The 21,711-nt window shown below is 33.9% G+C and overlaps 1 protein-coding gene across 1 annotated transcript; it reads left to right on the forward strand.

Moving 5' to 3' along the window:
* The first annotated feature begins 20,718 nt into the window (after positions 1 to 20,718).
* On the forward strand, positions 20,719 to 21,081 carry LOC145277459 (uncharacterized). The gene has a single exon (XM_080128822.1). It carries the CDS (start codon positions 20,719 to 20,721, stop codon positions 21,079 to 21,081), a length of 363 nt encoding a protein of 120 aa, XP_079984948.1.
* The last annotated feature ends 630 nt before the right edge of the window (positions 21,082 to 21,711 follow it).

Here is a 21,711-nt window from a genome sequence, read left to right on the forward strand (position 1 = left end):
AACAACAGAGCACACTAGTGTATTAACCACATCAAAACAGCAGTTACCGCCTAAAAATAACAGTAAACGCCTTAAAACAGCAGTAATCAAAACATCGGTGCCATACACTACCCACCACTACCCACCACTACCCGCCACTACCCACCACTACCCGCCACTACCCGCCACTGCTCGCAACGACCTGTCACTGCCCAATAATGACAGTGATCACCTGAAAATCACTGTCAATCAATCATTGGAAGGCACTATTGGACACTGGCGATAGTGACGACCGCCAGTGTCCAACATTGCCTACCATTGATGATAGTACTATATAATCGATAATTACACGAATATTGAAGACAACTAATTTCATTTCAAAGTAGTCAAATGGAACTCGACACTTGTCATGATCGATAGTGACCAACGATGGCCAAACGCACGTAACAGCCTAAAAACTCCAAATGACCACCAGTAATCGAAACTGAGTACAGGCTAGTACATTTCGGAGCAGTCCAACGGAGGCCGATACTGATCATTGTCGACAATGAACTATAGAAACAGTCAATGACTGTAAGAAAAGCAGCCCATGTCCACCAGTAAACGCGAGTAAATGCAAATAAACGCCGCAAAGCAACACTAACCGCCAGTGACCATCACATCTCGCGACAAGCAACCTGTAGATGGCAGTGCCCAACAACGCTCGAAAGTAGAAGACTGATGATTTCAGTTCGGAGAAGTCCAATGGAGGCCGACACTTATAGCCGCCAGTGATTGCCAGTTGGAAATGCAGCCAATTCCTCCCAGTACACGCCCGTACACGCAAATAATCTCGCCAAACCAACATCACTCGTCAGTAACACCCAGTGCTAACAATAACAGCCAGTGCCCAGACAATGCCTCAAAATGCCAATGCACAGTCAATGTCCAACAGCGGAAGCCAGATGATTTCATTTGAGCCACGGGCACTAGTGCCCGCTATTTTCCAGGGCTGACAACCGCAGCTTAATTTGTCTTGGGGGGAGTGTCCTTTACTGAATCTGTCCTGGTGTCATATTTCACCAGTCAACGTTAGCACACGAGTCCTATATGCATATATAGCCTTGAGCCCCTAGAAGGGCATACGTCATCTATAACTTTGTAGATGTTTTTGTAGCGACGAGTTCGTTTTTCGGGGTGAGGGTGTTGGCCCCATGCCCAACCTTCTTAGAATATACATACAGCGCCTAGCCTTCCCAAATGGTCACCTATCTGGTACTGGCTAGACTCAACGTTGCTTAACTTCGGTGATCTGGCGAGAACCTTTGTATTAATGTATTTGCACCGTACATATACTGCATGATAAATATTCTTTAAAATCACGGACACTAGTGGTTCATCCTTCCGCAATCATCAGTATAAGAGGTTATAATTTCTGTTGGTCGGAGGATTCGAACTCAGATACAAAGTCACCTTTGACAAGGACTTCTGGTTTTTACCGACTATTTGTCCGAAACATTAGCACGTTTAGTGTCTAGGCTATAATAATTACAATATATATTGCTTTTCTTTATGGAGCCCTCTTAATAACCTCGTTAAATTAATTAGTTATCACTCTTGAATACATTTAATCTGGTATATATATATATATATATATATATATATATATATATATATATATATATATAACAACGATGGTTGACGGTGTGACGGTGGTTGATATATGGCTGATACCAACGATGGTTGATATATATAAATAGATATAGATATAGATATAGATATAGATAGATATATAAATAATTATTCAATAAGATCATATATATAATTATTTAGAGAAAGGGGAGAGAGAGAGAGAGAGAGAGAGAGAGAGAGAGAGAGAGAGAGAGAGAGAGAGAGAGAGAGAGTGGGGGTATACATATTTCAAATATAAGCTGATAAAAAAATAACCTTGCATTTAAATTCCTTATTAAGAGAAATACAATTTCCTGCGAAAGGAAATATATTTAGCAATATGTAAAAGTTTCCAAACCAAAATTGTAATCTTTATTTTTTTTTTTTATCACATTTAAAAAAATAATTTTAAAAGGATTGTTGCCCCCCCCCCCACTCCCACCCCCAAATATGAAAGCGCAACCTTCTTTTGCGAAAACGATAGAACAGCCAGACCGGAATCTTAAGTGCCTCTGTTTATTCCGTTAGTTTTCGCTGTTGACAGATGCATCATTTCGACTGGTTTTGTCATTCGCCAAAACCGAATCCTGTTTTTTAATGTTTTCGAGTTGATGGGACTAACACTATTTCCTTCCTTGCTTTCATTCATTTAACGGCATCTTTTGCTTTCATTTTGTGTTTTGATCGTAGCAATGTCTTTTTTGTGTTCGCGTTTAAGTGCATAAACTTAAATAGGGTTAAAAACGTCGCACAGAAACGGAATATACAGCGATTGGTAGTTCTCTTCAATGTTACCCTCATGCCAAAACGTATGAATTACAGATTGACCACGGTAGAGTCCCATGGGGTGGCATTGTTTGCGAAGCTCGGACGCACCAGCGAACAGGAAAGACATTTATGCGGTGACGTCTCTCACGATTCTCTTCCTTTTAGACAAGGTCTAAAATTTCTTAAATCTAATATGTCCCACACTATCAACCAAGCTGCAACCCCTGTTCCACCGCCACAAATATTTCTAATGGAATGCACCCCAACGAAATTATTGCACTTGTACTCTGTCGACGTGCGTACCCCGGGAAACTCGTCTAGCAGCAAAATCTCACCCCTTTGTTGTAGAAGTCCCTAGATGCCACAAAGCCTTCTACTCTAATAGTTGTATCCCTCGAACTGCTAGATTTTGGAATTCCCTCCCTGCTTCCTTACTGTACTAATATGCAGATATTTACATGTAATGTGAACATCTTATCTCACTCATCTCTTTATATATTCTATATATCCTCAAATAGTATCTGCTTACGTTCAAGTGGAAATACGTCTTGTCTCAATGAATAAAAGTAACAATAAGAGCAAATATATAATGGCCGGATGAAGAAGAAAAAACATTCTCAAACGATATTTTTTTAAAAGTCAGAGTTGTGTTTTCTGTGATATAAGCGTTATTTAAATTTTAAAATAAAATACATATGAAGTATGTTCACAAGCTGAATTACAAAGAAATATTATGAAAAATAAACAAATGTTTATTTGGTTAAAATTAATATTTCGGCAATAGACGCCATCTTCAAAATTTCATACATTTTTCTTCTCGCCATGATTGTAATAAACATATTCAATAGGTATTGTAGTTTAAAATTCAAACAATGCTTATATCACAGAAAATATAACTGATTTTAATATCACGTGCGCTAAGCGTATTCTTTCAGCATTTGAAATAACACCACAGACGAACAACACACGAACTCTTTACTAACCTTTTCTTCGATTTATCACCATAGCAAGAAAGAATGTGTAAAATTCTGAGGATGGCGTCTATCGCCAAAATATTAATTTTAAATAAATAAATATTCGCTTATTTTTCATAATATTGCGTTGTAGTTTGCTTTATAATGTATTTTATACGTATTTTATTTAACACATTTTCAAAGAATTTATTTTGTTTAAAAACCTTTCACTCTTTACTGATTTTTTATTATTAACGATCGAATGTTCCTCACCTAAACTTTCTTGTGTACAGCATAATCACGTTGACACACCAGTTCTCGCCAGATTACCGAAGTTAAGCAACGTTGAGCCTGGCCAATACCAGATGGAATGCAAGGCGCTGTATGTATCTTCTGGGAAGGTTGGGTGTTGGACACGCATCCTCACCCCAGTAAAAAAAAGAACTCCTCGCTACAAAAGCATCTACAATGTTGTAGATGGCCTATGCCCCTGCATGGGCTCAAGGCTATATACACTTTCCCGCATAATTGATGGTTACTTCGTGAAACCGGCTTCAACATAATATATGAGTGTATATTAAATTAATCAATATATATATATATATATATTTATGTATATATATATAAGCCTGACGAATTTTCACGAGAATGAAACGCGGAATATTTTGTGTAGCTTAATATCTTTTTCAAGCCTTACTACCTAGTTCATAGATTATTGAGTACTGTTGATGTAAATACTGAAAAAATTACGCGTAAATTTTTATCTTCGTATATTAATTTATGTGATTAAACGAAGTAATCATATATATATATATATATATATATATATATATATATATATATATATTAAGGCTAGCTAGGACAACGGCATATTCTTTTGATTGTTTTGACTCTCGAGTGTGTATCCGTTGATATCTTATATGCTTTGATGTGGTTCTCGGTTGATTAACTCGAGAGTCAAAACAATGAAAAGAACGTTCTATTTTCTAGTTAATATTTATAATCTATTATTATATAAAATATATATAAGTAAATTTATATAAACACGAAAATTATATATATATATATATATATATATATATATATATATATATATATATATACCAATAACAAAAATTAAATCTACATTATACTGTGCTCATAAGAATGTGCCCATCAATAAATAGACGTTTACTACGTATGGAACTTTTGTTTATAAAAGCATTATTTGTCTACACATATGCAGACATATTTCGATCAAATTATGAATTTACTAGATTGCTACATACTGAAATGTCTACACTCTCTAAGAACAGTTAGGTATGGTGAATTCTAGTTAATTTATAGGAGAGAACGTGAATGCCTACTAGACATTATCTTCGAGTGTCTAACGTTAGGACAACATGACATGAGGATGATCCTCTCTACATGTGAACCCTGATTAATATTCAAAATCACATAGTATTCACAGCCCAAATAAGATCTCGCTCCTAGACAGGGTTCAAAAAAGAGTCGCCAACCTGATAGGTCCTGAACTGTCATCTAGGCTTCAACCTCTGTCCCATCGACGAGATGTTGCATCCCTCTGCCTGTTCTACAAATACTTTAATGGTGAATGCTCTGACGAACTGCAAACACTTGTACCTCCCCGACGTAACTACCCCCGACAAACCCGACAAGCTATTAAGTCTCATCCCTTTACAGTAGATATCCCTAGGTGCAAGAAAGCCTTTTACTCCAATAGTTTCTTCCCCAGAACTGTGGGTCTTTGGAACTCCCTTCCGGGATTCTGCTTTCCCAACTGCAATGATATGCAGAAGTTCAAGTGTAATGTTAAAAAACATCTTTCTACTCATCTCCCTTCATAATGACCCCACTAATTAATTCCCTAATAGTAGCCCCCTGCTTCAAAGTGGCACTGTGCCTTGTTTGGGGTGAAAATTGAATAAAAAAAAAAGATCTTCTCTGTATTGTATAGCTTTTATTAGGAATGCTGAAGTAATCTTACATCAAGCAAAAGCATGAAGCTGAATAATCTGTGAGACCAAAAGGAGTTTTCGTCCATGAATAGAGTAAGACCCAAATACCACAAGAAAAATTAGACTATAGCTTATTTAAATGGTTGATTGTGGAGAGGAAAATTATATTCCCAACTTCTGTACTAGGTTAAGAAGAACTTTAATGGAATATTCGAATATCTATGTATCTCAAATAAAGATAAAAGGGTCACTTGATTTCTGAGAACTTCAAAAGTAGATTTGACCGAAATATGCATGCAAATGTGTAATCAAACAATGTTTGCATAAATAAAAGGTTTAGCCAGGTAGCTATGTCAACGCTTTTGTTTCGTTAAACAGGAATTGCTGCTGATTTTTTGTTTCCTAAACATCATTTATTCATTTAATATGCATCAGATAATAATTGTTGAACGTACTGAATCAATCAGAATCAGAAATCACATTATCTGATGAGCTCTCAACTTCCTCAAGTGGTGGAACCAGCGTCATCTATGACTACAAGGGCCCGACAATATTTTTTGGACACTTTAGTATTTGACATTCCGACTATCATAGAGTGGCGAAATTCCTTCAATAGAATAGAATATATAAAGTCAATACCTGTAATAAAACTGGAAGAAAATCGATTAGGTAAGAAAAATATTTAATTTACATCATTTTTTACAAAACACACGCGACATTATTTTTCGGACATCGTTGAAAATCTGTTAATAGTTTGTAATATCACCTTTCTTCTCAATAACTTTTATCAATCTCTCGTCATAATGATCAAATATATGCATAACATCTCTAGGTGTTTCTATTAGTTGTTTTTTGGCATCTTGTGTTCGTTCCCATAGTTGAGCTTCTTTTGTTATATCAGGTCCATCATAGATAAGTTGCGCAAGCATTTCCCAAACATTTTCCATTAAATTTAGATCTGGGCTTTTTTGCAGACGATTCCAAAGTAGTTATATTCACTTTAGCCATCCATTCCTCCATGAGTTTTTACACATAGATGCTACAATTGTCTTGCTGTAGAACGAAATCATTCCCCAACTCTCTTCTTATTCTTGGTAGAGTTTTCTCGTCCAGCAACTGTTTGTAGCTTTCGCTGTTCTGTCGTCCTTTCACCCACTCCAACCATATATTTCCATTAGCAAAGATCATACCCAAAACCATAACTCCTCCTCCTCTCATCTGTCGTTTGTTCAGTACAACAGGTTCACCACTTTCTGGATCAAGTACACCATCTATCGGGCCCATCCAACTTGAAACGCTTCTCATCAGAAATATAAACATTCTTTGTTTACCACGTTTTAGCACTCTCCAGTCTTGCTCCATTTTGCTTCTTTGTTAGTGTAATTTCTTTAGCCTTTGCATATTTCAAACCAATCCTATGCAGCGTTATTTGTACTGTTCGGACATTTACATCTAATTCACAGGTCTCCTTCACTTTTCCTGCTGTAACTATTTCTCCAGATGTCAAAAGCCGCGTCATAGTCCTTTTCATTCTCCTTTCAGTCCTATTGCCAATTGATCTTTTCCGTCCTCTCTTCTTTTTCCGCTCGGAGTTTGTCTTCAGCATGTATTCGACCGTTAATTTCGACAGCTGCAAATCCATGGCGATCCTTTTGATGCTGAGGCCATCTTCCCGCTTCTTCCGTGTCAAACAAACGACTTCTTTTGAATGCATTTGACCTCCTTATACTTAATTATTTTACCAGTAGAATACAACAGATAATTGATTCTAATGATGACAGAACAGCATATAGAAAATATACAACAACATATACATGAACATAGCTCTTAATAAAATAGGATATTTTGTCATGTCAGAAAAATAATGGCTCGCGAGTTTTCGCAAAAATCACAAAAAACTAAAATTATCCAAGCCAAACTAAAAAAATGAGCAGTGGTTTTTCACTCATCAACATTACAATCTCAAAAGTTTTTGGAACTAGCAACAACCTTTAAGTATTTTTTTCAAAGTGTCCGAAAAATATTGTCGAGCCCTTTTACTACACAGCATGGTATATATATATATATATATATATATATATATATATATATATATATATATATATATATATATATATATACCATTTATTCAAAAAGAATCAGTTTCAGGGGTTATCTCATTTGCATGTTAATTAAAATAAAACATCTGCTGGAATCCATATTAAACGGAAGTAGATATTCATTTAACGTATGAGTTATTTCCCTTTATGCTATAAGATTTTATTTCTCTGTTTGAATTTGATAGATGAAGATAACTCTGTTTTATGCTTCCAAAAGTCCAAAATTACATTACAGAACATCGTAACAATTTAGGATATTTGATGCATCTTAAATAGTATGAAACTAAATCCTTTGTCTAGCAACATGTATTTTGCCTGGAAACACTTGGTATGTACAGCTAGTATATATATATATATATATATATATATATATATATATATATATATATATATATATATATAGCGAATGGTTAATTGTAGGCATAAACCGATTCATACCATCCAAAAAAATTCAACAAAAAACTACCAGCCAGCCCTGGTTCTCCCCAGAATGTGCTGCTGCCATCGCGTATAGAAATCACTTTTTCCATAGCTACCAACGTAATAGATGTACTGAGATTAAAGCTACTTCCAGGACTGCCAGCAACCACTGTAAAAGAGTAATAAAAATGCAAGAGAGCTATATGCTCAGTGCGTTAAATCCAAAGTAGCTGAGCAGCGGCTTGGTTCCCAGTTTTAATGGGCCTGAAATCATCTCGTCAGCATCAGACAAGGCCAAACTATTTGCCAAGAACTTTGCAGCTAATTCTACCCTATGCGACGAAGGTCATTAACTCCCTGTATTTCCCCTATAACAGACAACACGCTATGCAACTTACAAATATCTGTGCGTGAGGTCGCCAAGCTAATCAAGAACATTGATTCCAGTAAAACAACTGGCCCTGACGGCATTCCAATTATAGTGTTGAAAAAGATTCTTCTATCAAAATGTTCTATTTAATAATTAGTAAATTTATTAATTCTAATTTTTGTATACATACTTATGAAAATAATATCAACAAATTATAAACAATTATACATGTTTTTATATACGAAACTAAACTAAGCTAAAAAAAAAAAGATTGATCATTTCAGTCAATTATCGTAACTAATCAATTGATCCGAATTGAAAACCATACATAATTCAAATCTATTAGCTATTACAATCAAACTTATCAATCCTTACAATTATAATTTTTAAAATCATACAATTCAAAAATTATACTTACGTATTTTTTTTTACACAGTGATCACCACTTATCAAGGCCCGCAAGCCACTCAGGGATAAGGGTTATTGCAAGTACATTACGTTAGTGTGGAGATTTGCTGAAGTGTTTAATTAAGGGGGCGGTTCATTAGGAATTTGTTAACATTGGACTTGAAGACATCCAAGTTGAAGTCCGGAGGGAAGCAGGCAGACGGAGCAGAGTTCCACAGGCGTGCAGTTCTAAGAAAGGAGCTTTGTTCATGGAATCCGCGTTTTTGATTTAGGCACAGATATAGACGTATTGCTAAGTTTAAAAACTCTCTTCCTGATCTACATCAAGTATCTCCCTAAACACATACTTAAATCATTCGTTGACATCTATGCTGATGATACGACCATCTACGGCAACACATCAAAGGCTATAAATGACAAAAGTTCTCTCTGATTTTCTCTCCTCTGATCTCGAGCATGTTGTTCAGTGGGGGAAGAGGTGTCTGGTTACCTTTAATGCATCTAAAACCAAACTCCTATCATTACATCATCAACGCTCTGATCCCCATCTGGCACCAATTGTGATGGATGGCTCTCGTTTTGGGGAGGCTCCATGTTTTGTCAAGCTTCTGAGTTTGACCTTTAATCTTGATCTGAAATGGAACAAGTACATCAAGTCTGTTGCCAAGGTCGCTGGGAAAATGGTGGGATCATTCTACCTCTCCAGAAGATATCTCACTACTGATGCAATTCTCTATCTGTATAAAAGCCAAGGACGTCCAAGGATGGAATACTGCTGCCACATTTGGGCAGTAGCTGCTAAAAACAGCCTATCCTACCTTGACAGAGTACAAAATAGATTTCGTGGCTTAGTAGGGGATGCCCTTTTCTCTTACCTGCAACCTCTCTCCCACAGAAGAGACGTTGCGAGCCTATATTTGTTTTATCGTTACTTCCATGGCAAATGCTCGTCTGAGCTCCAATCTCTGGTCCCCCTAGCTAATCGTTCACGATAAACACCCGTCTAACTGAAATCACAGTCATTAATTTTCCCCACTCTTTATCTGTGCCTAAATCAAAACGTAGATTCCATGAACAAAGCTTCTTTCTGAGAAGTGCACGCATGTGGAACTCTCTTCCGTCTGCCTGTTTCCCACCTGACTACAACTTGGATGTCTTCAAGTCCAACGTAAGCAAATTCCTGATGAACCGCCCCCTTAAGTAAGAAACTTTATCAAATCTCCAATACTAACGATTGCTACGATACTATCCCATTGATTACTGTACACGCAATAATCCTTATCCTTGAGTGGCTTCAGGGCCTTGATACGTGGTGACCACAATGTAATATATATATATATATATATATATATATATATATATATATATATAGAGAGAGAGAGAGAGAGAGATAGATAGATAGATAGAGAGAGAGAAAGAGAGAGAGAGAGAGAATAAGTGACAAAAAGTTATATTCCAAAATTCATGATGTTGACCATCTTATAATGTATTTCTTTAATTCAGTTGACTTATACAATTCTTGAACGTATCTGTTTCGTAGCGCAAAATTAATTATTATATCAATTAGTGAATCTATTATGCCCTTAACTCATCAGAAGAAATAGCAACGATCAATCCGTCAAAAGGAATTGAAATGTGATTGACATGGTAAAAATCCGAAAATTGGAAGAGAAGCTGCAGTTTCCTTTATATTTATCCATTACTCTGTATTGAATTTTTATCAAACAAAGTCATTAAACCCAACTATTCGTAGTAACAATTTTAAATAATTTATGAATCTTCTATCAAAATGTTCTATTTAATAATTAGTAAATTTATTAATTCTAATTTTTGTATACATACTTATGAAAATAATATCAACAAATTATAAACAATTATACATGTTTTTATATACGAAACTAAACTAAGCTAAAAAAAAAAGATTGATCATTTCAGTCAATTATCGTAACTAATCAATTGATCCGAATTGAAAACCATACATAATTCAAATCTATTAGCTATTACAACCAAACTTATCAATCCTTACAATTATAATTTTTAAAATCATACAATTCAAAAATTATACTTACGTATTGTTAAGTTTAAAAATAATCTGAAATTCCTTTTATATCATAATTGTTAATAATTAAATAAACTTAATAAAGTGAAGCAGAGTTACCTCTCTTGGAACAAATCTAACGAAATTAACTTTACTTATATTTATTAATTTTTATTTTCACAACGTATAGACTTTCAAATTCAACTAATAATTAATTTTTAATTTTAATATAGTTTTAATGTCTTTCATTCAATATTATTTTACAAAAATTAAATCGATTTATATTATAAATTAATTCACTAATTTTCCAGATTATTTCAATCGATAATCATAAGTTATTAAGTTATACTTCATATCTGCTAATGTTGAATTGTAAATTAATTAGTTACTTCCATTTACTTTAATTTTTATGTATTTATTTATTCATATTATTATGAATATTAGCACCATTAATTATTTATATTGAAAGTAATATTTTTAATGTTTACATTTCACAATCTTAAGTCAATTCTACATACGACAATCTAGTTTTAATAAACATTTTACGAACTTGTTCCCTATTTAAGCATAATTTTTCTTATCATTGTATATATCCTAATTTTCTAATAAGTATCTTTCAGAGTTTCTATCTCCGATAACATGTTATTTTAATTATAATTAAATAAATGTATATTTAAGTTAAAACTAATTCAACTTTTAATTCAAGTTAATAAGATTTATAAATATTGTTTAGACCTAAAAATTATAGACAATATCCAACCCAGGGTTTCCTTATACTTTAAACCCGCTCTTCTATGTACCTTAATTACATTTATTTTTATTTTTTATTTATTTCTTATTCATCCATTTATTCATTTCTTAATTTTTTTGCTAAATTTATCTAATAATCCCGAAATAAATTTATAGACGTTAATTTAATGAGTATATATATATTTTAAAAAATCTATAGTTTATCTTAGTAGATTTATAACATTGATTTTTACATTCATTCTAACAATTAAACCATTTGGCTCATATATTTGACACCACTTTCAATCAATTAATAATCACTTGTTCCATTTTGATTTTTAGATCACTATTTGGAGTATGATTACTATAAATACATTTTTAATATTATGATTATTACCATTTAATTATTTCTTTATTTATTTTCCAATCCATAAATTACCTTACTTAACAAACACAACTTTACCATCTTTAAACATTACTATTTAACGAAGTAATATTATCAGGATCCATTTCTATTCTCTATACTTATTTAAGATTTAATTCTTCCTCCACTCCTAATTGTATAATATAGATGTACTCTGTTTTTTATCATTCCATATTAAAATAATATTATGTGTGATATATTAACATACTTACCTTCATTGTTCACATTAAATATTCATTTTGATATATACTCACCAAATCCTCACCAAACAAGTCGAGGCGATGTAACCTTTGCAATCTCGAATCGTATAATATAATAATATCTAAAGAAATGCTTCTTAACAAACGTCAGGAAGTAATGCAAAATTGTTTACATAAACTAAAATATGCATTATCGCGATTAAAACCTGATTAGCAAAATTATTAAATTGAAATTGAATTAACGTACTTAGAAAGTAAAGTTAATTTTGATTTATTGAGACTAAAATGTAAATAAATAAAGTTGTGAATAAAAATGAAAATAATAAATTTAAAGTAGTAATAAAGGTTAGGTAAACAGTTAAATCTAAATTAAATATAACAATTTTAAGGATAATGTAATAAGCAAATAAAAAGGAAAGGATATGAATGCGTAGGTTATACTATTTATTATGATTTCAAATTATCATTTTAGGATAGATTATAAATAATATTAAATACCTACAGGCACTAGTGTTTTATCCTTTCGGAAATCATTAGTGCAAAGTGTCACGAATAACATAAGTCGATAGATTCTCACCCGACGACAGAGGCCATCCCTGGCTTCATTAAGACTCCATTTGGATCTAATTCTTTCTGCTACCGTTACCGGTGAGAAATGCTGCCTAATTTAAACATTTATTTTTAAAATGCTTTTTATCCTCCGTCAGAGTGATCTAATCGTCATATGATGATCTGCACACAAGACTTTCATTTAACTGAAAATGCTAAACGATAAGAACCGAGTTTCATAAAGGGGCTGACATAATTATTTACTAATGGACACTAATGTTTCATCCTTTCGTGAATCATCAGTGCAGGGTGTCACGAATAACACCAGTCGATAGATTCGAACCCGGCAACAGAATATCTGTTTCTCGTGACTCTCTCTCTCTCTCTCTCTCTCTCTCTCTCTCTCTATATATATATATATATATATATATATATATATATATATATATATATATATATGTATAAAGGGTGAGTTATGGACACAGATATTTTAAAAGGAAAACAGAATATTCAACAAAAATAAAAATATTTACTAAACTACTACGACAAAAAAGAAGAAAGAGGGGAAAATAATAAGAAGGGAAAAGAAGACAAAGAAGACGAAAAGGATTGAGAAAAAAAGAAGAAAAGAAGATGGAGGCATAAATAAAGGATAAATAAACTGAAATAGAACAAGAAAAAAAGGAGGAAGAAGAAACTGAATAAGAAAAAGAAAGAAGTAGGGGAAGAAAAAGTTAAGAGAAAGAAAGAAAATGAAGAAGAAACCAGAAAAGAAAAAGAATAAGAGCACTGTCAACGAAATGAGATGTTGAAGCATAAAATGTCGGAGGACAAAATGGCGTCCATTATTAAAATGTATGAATTTCGCTGCAGGGATGTTTTTGCGACGATTACTCCTGTGAAAGCGTTGTCCACTTTGCAGCTGTTAGCCTCTGGCCACATACAATTACCACACCCTTCTTCCTGCACGATCTCCCCCACCCACGAATACGCGCGCAATACATACTCAGTTCGCCACCACGGCCATCCCGTTGTTACCACGATCGCTGACACTGTTCTTCAAACAGTTGTAAAGACGAATTGGTAGCGCGGTTAAAATAATAAAAAAAAAACTAAAAAAAAAACAAAAAAAAAACTGAACCCCGCCCCTATCTGCACGTCACACAAAACAGCAAAAGAAAGGGGCTCGCGCGAAATGTCAAGAAAATAAATATATAACAGGATCACATTTTAAAGAAAAAAAGAAAAAGAGACGAAAGAAGAAAGAGAAACAGAATAATGAAGAAGAAGTTTAAAGATGAGATATCATGCGATGAAGGAATTGAAGCAAATGTGCAAATATAAAAAAAGAGTGCTTCTATACTTGCCTCCCCACGATAACAAATGCAGATACAAGATAGTTTTTTTTTATATCGTAAGTACACACATCCCCAAAATGACATTGTATTGGACAAAAATGAAATAATCCCAGTTAAGGAGGACGTTTATGCTTTCTGACCGAGGATATAATAGATACTACATTTTGATTGGAGCCTGCATGCAGGAAGCAAAAGACAGTCTACAGATAAAACTTGTTATAAAACAATATTAAATCAAATATACAAAATGGATATGCTACTACTACTACTACTACTACTACTACTACTACTACTGATAATAATGTGATCAAGGAGGATGGAAACACAAAAGAGAGAAAGCACAGACTAGACCTCCACTGTACGAATGCGTAGAGGAATGGGGTTTCGAGGAGGCCCATTGCCACCCAAACTCAAGTGAAGAATAATGGTCGCTATCAATAACGCATATTAATTTCCAAAGGTTATCGAAAGAGGTGGTGAGTACTGAAAATCCGGAAAGATTAATTGTCACTCAGACACCAGGGAACACCACAGGGTGTTTTTTTTTAAAGAATAATTTGATGGCCTGTGTGAAGACTTTTAGTAAACAACAACAACAACAACAACAACGACAATAATAATAATAATAATAATAATGATAATAATAATAATAATAATTCTCGTTACCATCGAGAATCAATGGTAAGTGGCTGTTGCGATAAAACATTGAACATGTCGACAAATTGTACGAGTCAGTTTTGAGAAATGAAAAATCACAAAATGTCTTTAGAGATGAATATAGAAATGGACAAATTTATCAAAACAAGAATTAAACAAGTAATAAAAACAACTGGCCAAAAGACTGCGCTGTCTCAGCCGGTCACGTGGCAAAGCTGGAGAAGGCAGTAAATTCATGAAGCTCGCCGGAGAATTTAATTGACTGCTGAACATGAAACATGACAAAAACTTCCGTAAATATTATAAGAGTATAACAAACAGTTCAGAAAGACCCGGTAAATATAAGACAAGAAACTGATATCAAAAGAAAGTTGGCACTATGGAAACAACTAATAAAAGCAAGCTGATAAAAAATGACATTAAAAAAATCTTTGAGTAAGGGAACCCGGCCATAAAATCAGATTATACTAGCCCACTACAAGTAAACCAAAATAAAATAACATCTCGTAAGCGACTAAAAATATGAATCCTACTTATGTGAACCCAAGAGAAGAAAGTCTGATTATGTGTGACCCATCTTATAATCGTACGGAACTTTTCAAGTCGATAAAACAATGCGGGATTACTAACATCGTTAAGTACGGCAACTAATAGCTAGAGGAGAAGGAAAAGCAACACTCAGAACTCGATTGGAACAATACGCAGAGTATTGACATTTTGAGAAGGATTATTATCACTCACATCTATGCCATCGACCATTATCACGGCGAATTCAATTGCAAACATCTGTTGCGAAAATGCAAGGTTATTTGCAATAGTTTTGAATAAAAGCGAATATTTTCTGGAAATTCGAGGAGACTTGCTGCCACATCTTCCGTATAAATTCCAATCTCCTAAATTTCGTTATCGAATTTCGTTTTAGCTATAATATAAAGCTGAATGTGTGTGTGTCTGGTCACGAATAGGCTCCTATATGGTTGACTATTTTAAAAAACTGATTGCATATAAGGATAGAAGATGTATCGAGACACAGGAATGGGTATGTTTGATCTGGCAGAACGGTGGTTCATTAAAATTGTGGGATCTGCCTTCGTGCCTGGTCCATAAAGTATGGATATAAAAAATTTAAAAATAAAAAAAAATAACGTTTACAAGTGTTTTTGATATAGATGTACATAATAATACTTTGATAAGTATGTTTTAACTTAAATAGAGATGGTATGATTAAATTGTGGGGTCTGCGTTCGCGCCTGGCCTCCATAGAATAGAAATAGACACACACTTTAATAAAGACTTTTCATATCTATCTGCGTAAGTATACTTTGATAATTATGTTTCAGTTTCAAGAAATATGGTATAATAAAATTATGTGGTGTTCGTTCGCACCTGACCTCCATAGAATGGAAATATGTCACAAAGTTTAACAAGGTTTTTTAATATAGATCCACAGAATATTGTGATAAGTGTTTCAGTGGGAACAGGTATGGTATAATAAATTATGGTGTTTATCTATTTTATTTTTACTTTCATCATATTTTGCTTTGGTTTTGACACCCCCAAATTCAACCCAAATTTACAACCCTTCCTTTTCATAACCTATCATACTTTCATAAATCAGAGTTCATTTTTGAACAGAGGTTATTTTTGAATCCAGTCAACGACGGGTACTTTTGCTAGTATATATATATGTGCGTGTGTGTGTGTGTGTGTGTGTGTGTGTATGTGTGTGCGCGTGTGTGTGTACAATAATTTGTGGAGGATTACAAAATATTAATATAGTAATTATCAAGGGAAGATTATTTTTTTTTATAATATTCCCGATTAAAATATTAAAAGAAAATCAGACTGTCAGCCGATCAGTTTCGCCTTCACTCTTCAAGAGCTGGACCGAGGGATTTTTATTGAAGTAGAGAAAAGTTTCTCTTGTTATATATATATATATATATATATATATATATATATATATATATATATAAATGAGAATGTGCGTCTGAGGACACTTCTCAGCCTATATTAACGAATTTATGATCTATAGACTTGGCATTTTGTATATATGGTATTCAGACACGTGAAAAACTTTTTAACTCGTTTTCATCAGGAAAAAGGCTGCTAAGGGGTTAAAAAGAAAAACATGGTACGTAGCAGATTACCATTCTTTTGTGTTTTCCACTATTTCACGGCTGCGCATGCGCGGTCGTGAAATATGACAACTTCATTGAGTATAAGTTTATTTGAAAACACTATTTATAAGGCATATCAAGTTGGTGTAATGGTTTCTGTCCTTAGAGTTTGAAGTAAAAATTCAGTAAAGTAAAGTAAAAATTATTAGTAAAAATAAAATTCACCTAATACATATTGCGATCTTATGTGTATGCGTATATGTGCGTATGCATGTATGAGTGTGAATAGCAGGTTACAATTTCTTCGTTCATATTGTTCTAACCTAACGTTTATACTTATGGACTGATCAGATAAAGATTGGTATTTATTTCTCTCCCACAATGAGAGATGTGACACAAGTTACGGAAAATGGGATTAAAGAGTTAGCACCCGATGAGGACCTCAGACCTGAAAAATGTGCCCGATCAGTCCCGTCGGTATTCACCGGTAACGTTGCCTCAGTCAGTTAGCAATAAAGTAACTCTTTCTTAAGGAAAGAAGGCAAAATCTGCCATGATGAACCTCCTAGAACTACACTACATTATACAGAAATGGCTCAGACTTTGTTGATTTTAGTGCCGAGAGAAAAAAATCCCTCGCGAAGCTGATGCAATAGTCCAGACAGAATTCGAACACGAATAACTGCGTTTATTATTAGGTTGATGCCAAAATAATGTCGTTTTTTGATGTTCAACTATATATATATATATATATATATATATATATATATATATATATATATATATATATATATATATACAAATTATATTATTATTGCACCAACCTAATATTAGCACCGGTAGACTGACAACGCCGTCATTTTCATGGAACAAGCGTCAAATGACGCGGCGTAGATCGCGTGGTTTGTGTGCCAACCATGGGGCTAGACATCAATTCAACTTGATGAAGATGCAAATGATTTCAGGCGATGTTTCCGTTGAAGAGCAGTCAAGATACGTCGTGTTTGTCAGTGATACTTTCGTCGAGCAACTGTGATTAGAAATTGCAATTGACGTGATTTTATTTTGTTTATTGTTGAACAAGGAATTTTTGTTTGTTTGTTTGACTGTTTGTTTATTGACAGCCGATGATTGATAATTACTGTCATCAACATCTATTGCTGTCCGCTGGCCATATTCTATTCGACGAGATCTCGAGTGGCATTGCGTTTCTTCCTTTTTTTATTTATTGGATCGTTGGAGAGTGAGAAGCGGGAGAGACACCGATGGGAATAATAATAATAATAATAATAATAATAATAATAATAATAATAATAATAATAATAATAACAATAACAATAATAATAATAATAATAATAATAATAATAACAATAATAATAATAATAATAATAATAATAATAATAAAGAAAGGGGAAAGAGGAGAAGAAAGATAAGAAGAAGGCAGAGAATAATAAGAAAAAAGAATGGGCAGAAAAAATTTGGGAAGATGAAGAAAGAGAAAGAAGAAGAAGAAGAAGAAGAAGAAGAAGAAAATACAAAGGGAGAAAATAGGAAGAAAAAGAATGCGAAGGAAAAAAAAGGAGGAAACGATTAAAAAGAAAAAACTAAGATGAAATAGAAAGAAGGGGAGTCGTAATGAAAATAAAAGAAAATTAATAAAAAAGATGTTTTTTTACAGATGACGCAGCGAGGACAAATTGTAGTGCTAAATAACAAGTAGTTTGAAGAGGAATGCAGTTTGATATGAAATTTAATGTTAGATCGAATAATAGAAATAATGAATTAAATGTTTATATATTATATTTCTCTTGGTTTGTCTGTTTCACATTTTCTCAAAACTCCATGGGTCGATCTGACTGAAATATTGTATGGACCTCTGTATGACAATGGACAGTGAACTTAGTGTTATATTTTCGGTCGATTCACAGTCATGGATCAATATGAGTTAATATTTAATGCAAATATGAGCACAAATTAAAGTACATTCAACCAACAATTTGTGAATACCGCACTCATTCTAAGTCAACTTGCTATAACTTTTGCTAGTTTTAAACGAGCTAAAAAGTATACATATATGGTAGCTGCCTTCAGTCTTGACAGATTACAGATGCCCACTCTAAGGGTATCTGTGCATTGGATTTTCGTGACAAGTGTTGCGCAATTTCCAACCACACCTCTTCCTGGTCGACTTTGTTAAATACTAGTGGCAAGTGGATGTGCCGAACGACTGAAAAGAATGTCAGGACAAGAGGAGAGCACATATAGTGCCTTGAATTCCCAAATGGTTACCCATTTTGTACTTACCGAGCTCTGCATTGCTTGATTTCGGTGATCTGACGAGAATTGGTGTGTCAACGTGAATATGTCGTGTATATATATATATATATATATATATATATATATATATATATATATATATATATATAGTGATATGATCATATATGATCGGTAGGACAATCGTTCTTCACACTGATAATTTCGCTGAAATGATTGGAACACATATATATGTTCATAAGAATTATATATGCATGTATGTATACTTGCCCGAATTCAGTGCTTAATAGTTCTAAATTCCCTGCATTTACGTGGCAATGGTTTTGTGGCTCTGCGGTAGAAGCTCGACAAACGAAGCAAAAGTTGGCTTCGTCGCCATATTCGAATGTCATGACCGGCAGGAACTCTAACTCTACACTGATGATTGCATAAGCATGAAACACTATTGTACGTAGATAAGAATAAATAATAATATCTCATATATATGTATATATATATATATATATATATATACATATATATATATGTTTGGTGGTTAAATTTTGAAAAGCAACATATAGACACATACATTCGAATAAGGAATTTATTGTTTGCCAAAAGGAATATATAGAAGGGGTTGTGTTAATTTCCTTAATCCATGGATTTTCAATAATGGCTCATATCATCAGAGGAAATGAAATGCGGTTAGCAAAATGTTCAGCACTAATTTTGCTTTTCAGCACAAATATTGAAAATAGTTTTTTGAGTGGTTGTTGATAATTATATGAAGATAATTATAGGAAGAGAGAATTTGATACAACCTGGGCAGTCAATTATCAGAAGGAGTAACAATGTCCACCCGGGGTATAAATCCAGGTAGGCAGAGGATAGGTCAAGGGGAGAAGGTACTATTAGCCATTATTGAAAATCCATGGATTAAGGAAATTAACATAACCCCTTTTATATATTCCTTTTGTCAAGCAATAAATTCTTAATTCGTATATATGTTTCTATATGTTGTTTTTTTTCAGAATTTAAAATTTAACCACGAAACTTATATATTGCTCAATTCTTAAATATTGAGCTTTCCCTTTTTGGCTAGGATTACCCTGAAATTGTTACTTCAAGTAATATCTATTAGGATTTTCATCTGAATTCTATCAGTGTTTAATATATATATATATATATATATATATACATGCACACACACACATATATCTATATATATATAATTCGTATGAATATCTACATGTGCAATGAGGAAATTAAGGTTTCTCTCTGTCTATGCGAAAACAGTGTTCAGAGACCAAACTTAGTATATATATATATATATATATATATATATATATATATATATATATATATATATATATATATATATATATACAGGGTCATCAATATTTAGCATTACAGTCTATTTCAAACTATAATTTTAATTATTTTTTACGGTATTCCTCTATTTTCAACATTTATTCATGAATCTTTATGCTTTCAGATACCAGAATATAACCATGGATAGTATTTTAGACTGCAATTGTTGAGCTGTTTAAAGCCGGAAACTCTAGGAAGGATATCTGTAAGAGCCTGAAAGTGAACAGAATGCTGGTGTGGAGGACTTTAAAACATTTGGAGGTGACTGAGGACATTCAGAATAGGCCAGGGCAAGGTCGCCCTCGAACAGCTAGAACCCTTAAACTTGTTAAATCCATCAGAGAAAAGAAAAGGAGGACTCCTAAGAGATCCATCCAGAATCTGGCTAAAGAGTGGAGAGTGTCGTATGGGATCATGTCAACTGTACTCCGAAAGGACCTGAAGATGTCTCCATTCAAGCATGTTGAGAAACAACAGCTTTCTGCTGAAATTGTTGATAAACGACTCCAAAGATCCCAAATTCTTCTTTCCCGCATTCAGGAAGGCACGCTACCAAATCTCGTTTTCAGTGATGAGAAGAAATTTGATGTTGAACACCACTTTAACACCCAAAACGATCGGGTTTGGTCGAGGGATGGGGACAAAGGATCCCGAGTGGTGACAAGGAAACAATGTGCCGCCTCAGCGATGGTTTGGGCAGCCGTGACAGAATCCGGAAAAAGTCCCCTCTTTTTTGTTGACCAGGGTGTGAAATGGAATCACTGGAAGAATTCATAATGTAATTAAATCCTTCTTAAGTAAGAGAAAAATCAAAGTTGTCCTCGACGGTCGTACATCCAAACAATATGACATAAATGCAGAGTACCTCAGGGGTCTATCCTTGGACCTCTATTATTCCTGATATTCATAAATGACCTCCCTGATGAAATTGTTTCGGAGATGGGTATATTTGCCGATGAGACCACTCTCTATAACAGATATGAGGGGAAAACAAATGAACGCATATCCAAGGAAATGGCAAAAACACTAGAGGATGACCTCCAATCCGTAGTGGAATGGGGACAAAAATGGTTGGTCACATTCAATGCTGCTAAGACTAAGCTTGTTTCCTTCAATAACTACAAGAAACCTTCTCTACCACCAATAGCAATGGCCAAGAACACATTGCCTGAAAGTACTTCTTTTAAACTCCTCGGCCTAACATTTACAGGGAATATGAACTGGAATAGATACATTGAGAGCCAAGGCTGCTGCAAGGAAGGTTGGCTCCCCCTACCGTGCTAGAAAACTACTTACGCCTGACAGTATCCTATACCTCTATAAGGCCACCATTCGCCCATGTATGGAGTCCTGTTGTCACATCTGGGCTGGTGCATCTGCTGCTTGTCTCTCGCTCCTGGACAGGGT

The sequence above is a fragment of the Euprymna scolopes genome, chromosome 6, assembly GCF_053919585.1.
Source record: "Euprymna scolopes isolate OS-2025 chromosome 6, ASM5391958v1, whole genome shotgun sequence".
In the NCBI taxonomy this organism is placed as follows: Eukaryota; Metazoa; Mollusca; class Cephalopoda; order Sepiida; family Sepiolidae; genus Euprymna; species Euprymna scolopes.